Source organism: Nematolebias whitei, chromosome 1 (genome assembly GCF_014905685.2).
Source record: "Nematolebias whitei isolate Nwh7 chromosome 1, NemWhi1, whole genome shotgun sequence".
Classification (NCBI taxonomy): Eukaryota; Metazoa; Chordata; class Actinopteri; order Cyprinodontiformes; family Rivulidae; genus Nematolebias; species Nematolebias whitei.
Genome location: NC_056498.1, coordinates 85,585,556 through 85,595,220, shown reverse-complemented (window position 1 = coordinate 85,595,220; position 9,665 = coordinate 85,585,556). Strand labels below are relative to the sequence as shown.

The window sequence follows — 9,665 nt, the reverse complement described above, 5'->3', positions numbered from 1 at the left end:
AGGGGAACCAGTGTTGAGGGTTATGGTGGATGAGGAGAATTTGTGGATCCTCACATACTGCAGCCAGTTGGTTAAGAAATCCAGGACCCAGTTGCAAATGGAGGGGTTTAGTCCTAGTGTGAATATTTTGCCCATCAGGGTCTGGGAAATCATGGCGTTGAAAGAGGATGTGAAGTACACAAAGAGCATACGGGTGTAGGAGTCCTGCTCCAGGTGGGCGAGAGCAGTGTGGACCACAGAGGAGATGTCATCCTTTGATGGTCGGTTCTTGTGATATGCATACTGGTGTGGGCCCTTTGCTAATGTTGATGGTAGCTTTGATGTGGGCCATGACCAGTTTTTCAAAGCATTTAATGACTATCAGGGTGAGGGCTACTGGCGGGTAGTCATTCAGACTGGTCACTGCAGAGCTCTTAGGAACTGGGATGATAATGGCAGTCTTCAAGCAGGTGGGAACTGTCTCCAGCGTAAGTGAGGAGTTAAAGATGTTCGCCAGCACCTCGCAGAGCTGATCGGCACATTCTCTCAGCACCTTCCCCAGGATGTTGTCTGGGCCAGTAGCTTTGTGAGGATTAATTCTCCTGAATATCCTCCTTACTTCTGCTGAGGTCACGCTGAGAAACTCCTCTTTTAATGGTGAGGTGAGTCTGGTGCTGGGTGATCTATTTGGGTCTTCAAAGAAGGCATAGAACCTGTTAAGAGCATCAGGCAGTGATGGTTCCCTAGGGCAATGTGCACCTCTGCTTTAGTCTGTGATGCACTTAATGTCCTTCTACATGCTCCTTGGGTCCTGTGATACCCAAGGTCGACCTTGACCCCTCTCAAGGATTTTAAGCAAATGCTAATTTAATTTACACCACTTTATAATGTAGCTGTTTTTGTTTCTTTTTTTTCTTTTTTGTTTCGTTTATTTAATTTCTTCTATCTACTTTTCATTTTATGCGTTTTTTATATGACTGTCTATTATTGTTTGTATCTCTTTTGTTCTATGTTTAAAACAGGTCTCTTTTGTAAATGAGTCCTCGTGGCTCAATGAGACTAACGTATATAAATAAAGGTTGAATGAATGTGAGGAGAGATGTTGCTGGACCAGGGGTTAATTTGTAACCCAACTGATGCCGCGACATAAATAGCAGACGGTCCGGCGGGGTGGGGGGTTGTCGTCCATGGGGTCTGTGGTTTCTCCCCCAGAAAATATGGAATAAAAGAGATGCCATTTCCTGCATTTTGGTGTATTTTAACAGGTTGTTAAACATCTGTAAACATTTGATTGAATAGATTAAAAACAGGTCTCTCTTGTAAATGAATCCTCGAGGCTCAAAGAGACTAAGAACCTGTATAAATAAAGGTTGAATTGAAATTACTATTTTAGAGAACAATGAAAAGAGCAGCTCCAATTCTGTCAAGCATCAATACACCCCCCCCCCCCCCCCCCCCCCCCCCACACACACACACTCTGTCCGACCTGATCTCTTCTCAGCTGAATTCAGCCCTGCACGTTGTTCTGCTCCAATCTGGATTACCACCACCTTCAGTTTCTTCTCAGTTGTCTAGCTAAGGACAATCCATCCATCCATTAATTTTATGAAAGTAAATTGTCTTTTCGACATTTTATTGCTGTTATTTTGACAAATTAGTGCAGTTGTTTTGAAATGCGATGTAATGTGAATAATACTCATCAAACATTTCACTCATATTTTTTTTATGGTAAGATTTTTTTTATTTATTATCTTTGAAATGTATGCAGGAGTTCAGACACATCACCAGTTATGGGCACTCTGCAGAGCTGTCTGGAGATGCTCCTGTGTGTAAAACATGCACTGTCTCAGGGTGCACAACTGAAGGTGGATGAAGACGCTCATCCCCACGGGACATGTAGTCTGCAACTCTGCTGGGCATGAGCATGTACACAAGCTGGTGTGTTTAGTGTGGCTGGATAATCTTCTCCACAGAACGTCTCTTCTCATTGTATTTTTAATAAATATTCAAAACAAAAATGTGCAATGACTTTGGACTTTTATAGGCGGAGATTTGAGTTGCTGGATCTGAGCGGTCAAAATGAGAGAGTTCCCGGATCTTGTTCCGCTGGATCCGGCTCAAATTAACCGCTGTCCTGGATCTTCCGTGCATATGTGGCATTGGCCCTCTTAACACCACCAGCCAGCTCTCTTTTCACCCTCCCCAGTTCCTGTGAATAGCCAGACCTGAAGACAGCATCTATGGCTTTTAGCAGGGTACGGACCTTTGCGTTCAGCCAGGGTTTCTGGTTCGGGTAGCACATCACTGTCTTGGTGGTGGTGACATCTTCAACACACTTGCTGATGTATCTGAGGACAGCAGATACGTATTCCTCCAGATCCAGTTCTCTCTCATTTACAGCAGCCTTCCTGAAGACCTACCAGTCTGTGTGTGCAAAAGAGTCTTACAGTAGTTACTGTCGCTGGGCCACACAATGATGATCTTCTGTGTGGGTCTGGAATGTCTCAGCAGGGTGTAGTAGACGGGGCCAGAAAGATGGAGATGTGGTCAGAGAGGCCAAGGTGGGGGTGTGGTACAGCTTTCTATGCGTTTTGTATGTTGGTGTAAACATGGTTAAGTGTGTTTTTTTAATTTTATTTACAGATCTTATTGTTCCATATTTTTCTAACAGAGCACTTCACTCTCAGACTGCAGGCTTACTTGTGGTTCCTAGAGTTTCCAAAAACAGAATGGGAGGAAGATCTTTCAGTTATCAGGCTCCTCTCTTGTGGGACCAACTTCAAGTTTCTGTCCCTGAGACTGACACATTGTCCAGTTTTAAGACTGGGCTTTTCTTTTTGATAAATCTTACAATTGGGCTCAGCTGGGGTTTCCTGAACTATCCCTTAGTTATGCTGCTATAGGTTTACACTGCTGGAGGATAAAGTGACCAAATGTCCTTAATTTGAAGCTGTCTTCAGTCTATCCATTATTTTTGTGTATTTTCAATGAGTTCTGACATTAACCTGTGTTCTTTGTCTTGCTTCCGTTAGAAACTACACTTGACCCAACACTTCTGTGTTTGTCTCTGTCTCTTTCCTGTCCTGTGATGGACAGCCATCCACCCAGGTTCTGCTGGAGGTTTCTTCATGATAAAAGGGAGCCGTTCCTTTCGTCTGACACCTCCATGCTGCTCAGGATTCAAACACAGTGTCAATTTGACTCAATCTGCTGGTTTCCCGTGAACAACTTTTTACTGCTTGGCCTGTAAAGTGTACTGAATAGGATTGTATTGTCTTTTAGTTGGACTGAATTGACGGTTTGTGCTTTGATTTGGCTCTACATCTGTTTTAAACTGAATTAGAATTACATCATTTGATATAACTGGACTTGTTGCTTTTATGTCTCACATCCAGAGATGACTTTTGTTGTGAACTACTGTACATAAACTGAACTAGAGTTTATACTATTTCATTACCCTGAATCTTTATTCTCTGATTACTGTTGTTTTGTGAAGATGAAAAAATTAGACCAGAAACATTTGATCACAAGATTTTTATTGCGTGTCGACTCTGGCTGTTTAAACCTGACATGGGAGCACAGATTGGATGTCATTCTCGGCCACATTTCCTTGTCCACAGAAGGTAATGCTGTGAAAAAGACAGAAAGAGAAATATAAATAAATCAACATAAAAATATGATTGAGCCAGGCCTTACTAAAGGGAGTTTAAGGGATTTTTAGATTTATGTCTTCTATTTATTTTGTAGAAATGGTTTTGAACACGGGCAGCACGGTGGCGCAACTGGTAGAGCTGCTGCCTCTCAGCGAGCAGGTCCTTGGTTCAAACCCCGGTCCAGAGGCCTTTCTGGGTGGAGTTTGCATGTTCTCTCTGTGCATGCGTGGGTTTTCTCCAGGTGCTCCGGTTTCCTCCCACAGACCAAAAACATGCATGTTAGGCTGATTGATAACTCTAAATTGTCCCTAGGTGTGAGTGAGAGAGTGAATGGTTGTTTGTCTCGTTTGTCTCTATGTGGCCCTGTGATGGACTTGCGACCCGTCCAGGGTGTACCACGCCCCTCGCACAGTGATTGCTGGACATGGGCACCGGCGACCCCCGTGACCCAAAATGGAATAAGCGGGTAAAGATAATGGATGGATGGATGGTTTTGAACACAAAGAGAATCTGTTATATTTTGGTTGTTCGTGTAATGATGAGGATGACAACCAGACATTAATTAAAATTTAAGACTAAGCATCAAAATTTTTCTCACAAAGATGGTCACTGTTGATAAATTAATAATAATAATTTGGAGTGTTTAACATCTGTAATTATTATTTTCTTTTTTCATTTATACAGGTAGTCTCATTGAGCCACGAGAACTCATTTTCAAGAGCGACCTGTTTAGGGAGCAGATGGTGGGGTTTAAGGGCCTTGCTCAGGGGCCGAAAGTGGGGCAAATGAGGGTGGAGGCAGGTGTTCCACCTTTTCCACCCACATTTTGATGTTGACGGGAGTCGAACCTGCGACTTTCCGATCACAGGCCCATCTTCTAACCTCTGAGACACCACTCTCCATTAACTTTTATATAGTATGTATATATATATATATATATATATATATATATATGTGCGTGTGTGTGTGTGTGTGTGTGTGTGTGTGTATGTATAGGTGGGTGTGGGTGTTTATTTGTTTTTGATTATACTGTTTTACAGCTCTGAGAGGCAAAACCAAATTTCGTTGTATTTAGGTGCAATGACAATAAAGGTCTATTCTATTCTACTGGTGGAAAGGAGTTGATAAAATATCCAAGTCAGAGATCCACCATCACTGCCAACCCCTACCATGCTGCCCTCCAGTGTTCAAACCTCAGCCATGTCCTGCTGCACAGAAACTGGACTTGTGGCAAATGTTTTTTTTTCCACTTCTCACGATGGTTTTTATTTTCCTCCTTCTCTGTGGTAATTTTGCAGATCTGAGGCCTTCATTACAGAACTTAAACATCTCAAACTCAAACAAGATTCATCACTTTCATCAAATGATTCAAAATACAACTTTTAATTTCATTTTCACACTTCTACTCTTAAATGTCTGTTTGTCTGTAATTCAAAATCACTGTCAACACTTGCGACCCCAGAGAGGAGAGCAGCTAAAAGAAACTTAATTTATATAATAGCTGTGAAGTGTACAGGCTACATAGAACAACTTGTTCCCCACTCAATAATTTATTATAAAACCACTTTGGTGAATATTTGCTACATCATTTGGATAATGAAGACACATCTGATAAGCAGACTGTATGTTTTACCACTCATAGTTCAACTTCCAGCTCCAGCTATCCACAAGTTACATTTTGTTGCAAATCTTGCTTGTAAATGGGATTAACCTGTATAAATAAAGGTTGAATGAATGTTTGCAATCCCAGTAAAGTTGAAGCCACTCTTTCCGTCAGCCCATGTGTACAATCCTTCTCTTTCACGTCACTCATTGGTCGAGCATTATTGGCATTTATGTCATGGAGAGTCATCCTTATGTGTCCATATATTCCTTGTGCTCCCCAGTGATTTTATCTTCAAGTATTTTTGAAGATATGAGCTGCCTTATCTGCATTTTGTTTGTTTAAATACAATTTTATCTATTTTTTAAACTCCTCAAGCCAGGACACATTTTTGGATTCTACTTACCTGAAAGCATGACAACTACATCGTAAATGTCTGACATGAATTTCTTATTCTCTAAATTATCCTTAGGTGTGAGTGAGAGAGTGAATGGTTGTTTGTCTTGTTTGTCTCTATGATGGACTGGAGACCTGTCCAGGTTGTCCTCCGCCTCTCGCACTGTGATGGCTGGACATAGGCACCAGTGACCCCCGTGACCCGGAAAGGAAAAAGCAGATAAAAAATGATAGATGGATGGACGATGGATGGATGGATTAATTACAATGTTTATTTTAAATAGCAAGAACATGTGGATACAAGTAGCTGAGGGATATTAATAGGGGAAATAATGTAATTTATCTGAGGAAGAAAAACATGTAATAAATAAAAAAATATATTAAAGCATTTCTGCCAGGAGTTGACTCAACTCAGGGAGGGGAGCATTCCAAGACTCCATGATACTTGTAGCAGAGGACTTCAAGTATCTGGGCTGGGTCTTGTTGACAGTGAATGTAGGATAATGCAGGAGATGGATCAAGGACTCATCATCAGTACTGAAGGTACTGTTTTAGTCTGTTGTAGTGAAGAAAAGGTTGAGCCAAAAGGCAAAGTTCTTGATTTTCTGGTCCATCTACATTCCAGTCATCTCCAGTTCTCATGAGGTATCGATCATAACCAAAAGAACAAGATTCCAGATACAAGTGCCTGAAATGAGTTCCCTTCATTGGATAGTAGGTCACAGCCCTAGAGATAGCTGTACGGTGATAAGGTGAGGAGCTCCGTCATCCAGAGTGTGCTATGTTTAACATTTGATCAGGGCATCTCCCCTCATAGATTTTATGAGCATGCCCCACTTGGAGACCCCAGACAAAACCCAGAACTCACTGGATGGATTATATACATCCTCTCTGACCTGCAAATATCTTGGGATTCTCCAGGAAGAGCTGTAGAGCTGAGGGGAGATATTCTCGACTGAATCTGTTGCCAATGAAACCCTATTGTGGATAAGTGGTAAAAGATGTATAGATGGAGGAAGGACAAACAGACAGATGGATACATCTTACAGATATGCTGACACTCAAAAATAGACAAACTTACATCTGCTTGTCTTTTCCTCTCTGCAGCTCTATCTTGGATGCACCGTATCTGGGTTTCAGTGGATTGACGATGTGGTTGTTCCATCGAAACTTTACCTCCTTCACCTCACCCACATCCACCTCAGCATCTATCAGCAGATCATACACTTTTCCAGAAATCAGGGTACCCCTACAGGAAATGCAAGGACAGAATAACATTACTTTAATTGTGTTTGTCCTGGTTCTCTCCAAAAGCAATAGGTGATAATGTGTTGTCTCTGTATGAGTCCATTTGTTGATAGTCTTGGCAGAAACTTGAAGTTTTCATGAAACCATTAACAAATTAAAACATGTTTTCAAGATTTTGTTTTAAACAAAATCAAAAATGAAGGCTGTCACAAGATGGTCTTTTATCACTTTGCCACACTTGGAGGACAAAGATGGCTTGGGTTCAATTCAAGACTTAAAAGCAGCAGGAAATGTAATCTTTTGAGGTCTGAGCACATTCACTGGTCCACTCTGGGACATAAAGGACAATCTACTGGCAGATAGTCAACGTAGTGTCCATAATTTATTATGATACAAAATAATAACAAGTAATAATTTCCTTATACTATGCAATATTTTTTCAGAAATACCATGAACCCTTGCTAAGCTGGGATGTAGACCCACAGTGAGCCGTTTTGGTGCCCAACATAATTATGTGAAGGTGAGAGAGTTGTGAGCTGTGTGAGAATTATACATTTCTGAAAATCACATCTACTGCATAGAAACTGCTGAAAGCCTAAAGAAACAGAGACAATTAAATTAATTGTTATTCTTTATATACCTAGTTCAGTGCATACTTTTCCATACAAGCACCAGTATGTTTTCTTGTATTTGTTTTTATAATAAGACTCTTTCCATGAAGTACTTTGAATGGTTTGCATGCATCACATCAAATCATCCTTCCTACCTAAACTCCTTCTATTTTGAATTGCTCCTCAGAAATGTAAAATGACAATAAACAGAAGTTATTCAGTCGGGGAGTGGTGGCGCAGAGTTTAGAGAGGTGGGCTTGTGATCCGAAGATCGCTGGTTCACGCCCCGGCCCCGACAACATCAAAATTGTGGGTGGGGTAGGTGAAACACCCACACTTGCCCCCACCCTCATTCGCCCCACTCTGGGCCCATGAGCAAGGCCCTTAACCCCCACCATGTGCTCCCTAAACAGGTCTCTCTTGAAAATGAGTTCTCGTGGCTCAATGAGACTAACCTGTATAAATAAAGGCTAAATGAAAAAATTCAGATTTATTTCAGGGTTTATTAAACACTCTTGAACTGATATAATTAATATTATTTATTTATAAATATTTTCAGTTTTTTTTTTTTTACCTAGACAGACAGAAGATAGTTAAAATACGTCTACATTTTGGTCTAATAGACCACTGATAACATACTTTTAACCTTCTGAATAACCGTGATGAGGCAGCATTCAACTGGTTGCACCTTGCAGCATAAAACACTAGATGTCCCTGTACCCCACACACTAAACTGTGTTTCATGTGAACTCAGAAGCAATACTTTATTGCTTAAAGTTGAAAAGTTAACAACTCGAACTTATTTGTGTTTTTTGTTTTTTTTCAGTTCAGGCTGAAGGTTAAATGCAAATCTTAATGAAAATGTGACCTAATTATCAACCGTCATTGTTTTTGCTGCATCTACAGAAAACAAAATCACCAAAAATAACGCAATTGAATAAAAAAGTATGTTTGCACCAACAATATAATTTACAGGTGGTTGTAGGAGCTATTAGCTAAAACTTGGCATGCAGTAGGTGATCTGCTTAAAGATAAAGCATCTCTGAGGTTCAAAGTTTTGATGCACAATTCTGTTTTAAGAATGTGAAAAGGCTCTGAATATTCTGTTTGCCCTGTTTCACCCTTTGTGGAAAACTTCCATACCAGTACAGAATAAAGTGATTCTTCCTGAAGCCATTTTCCAGTCAGTCAGAGGTTTCATTTTTCTTCCAACTTCTCCGAGAAGTACTGCTTAGTCTTTTCAGTCAAGAATACTGTGGAAAAGTGGATTTAAGTCAGTGGTTGACTGTTCAGATATGTAATTGGCTGTGGGGCGGCTGTGACTGAGTGGTTAGAGCAGTCGTCCTCAATGCAAGGGTTGGAGGTTCGATTCCATCAGCAGTCACATGCTGAAGTGTTTCTGGGCAAGACACTGAACCCCTCACTGACTCTGATGTGTGTCCCATCGGTGTCTGAATGTGATAAAGTACTGAATATTCTTCGTATAGATCTAGTAGAGTGCTGTATGATTGGGTAAAAGAGGCACAGATTGTGTTGTAAAGATCTTTGAGTGTCTTGATAAGATAGAAAGGAGCTACTGTATACAGCCCCTTTACCATTTAATCCAGAATTTAGTCTGGTAATCCCAAAGGCTCTCAAGTCAACATAAAGGACACATTGACAAATAAGTCGACCTCACTGCAACTTCACCCCGTTAGTGAGGTTATATATTGTAAAGCTAAAAAGGGTCTTTCTCAAAAACCAGGTTCTTACCCGTGCAGCTGAAACTCTTTGGTGGTGTATTTTTTCCCAGCTAGAGCCACGAACATGAAGCCAAGGTTGGGCCAGCTGGGACCATCCAGCATCACATTCACTTTGTAGCTGTAGCCTGGAAAGACAAATACATCTGGGAATGTGTTTTCTTTCCATCAGCAGCATAAACTGTTAGCACACTGTAGATGGTTAGCTTGTGGCTAAATATAACATTGACACATAGATGCAAATGTTCTTTAGTTGTTGTTTTTCATGCCTGCCCCAAGACTCTGTCAAATTGTACCACTGCCAAATTGTACCCCTTACTTTGACATTTTTAAACAACTCCAGTACATGAAAGCCAACGTTGGGGTCTGTGAAATGACTCGATGTGACATGATTCGATCACTAAATAGACCCCAGATGGCAGAACCGAAGCACAGA

General features: G+C 41.0%; 1 protein-coding gene across 1 annotated transcript in view; it reads right to left on the bottom strand.

Annotated features, from left to right (window-relative positions):
• Nucleotides 1-3,524: 3,524 nt before the first annotated feature.
• Nucleotides 3,525-9,665, bottom strand: part of LOC119420515 (inactive pancreatic lipase-related protein 1) — a 54,969-nt gene continuing 48,828 nt past the window's right edge. The window contains exons 11-13 of the mRNA XM_037687927.1: nt 9,243-9,357; nt 6,713-6,880; nt 3,525-3,608 (exon numbers count right to left, since the gene is read on the bottom strand). Of these exons, the coding sequence (XP_037543855.1) occupies nt 3,539-3,608; nt 6,713-6,880; nt 9,243-9,357 (353 nt within the window). The 3' untranslated portion in view covers nt 3,525-3,538. The remainder of the gene's footprint in view (nt 3,609-6,712; nt 6,881-9,242; nt 9,358-9,665) is intronic.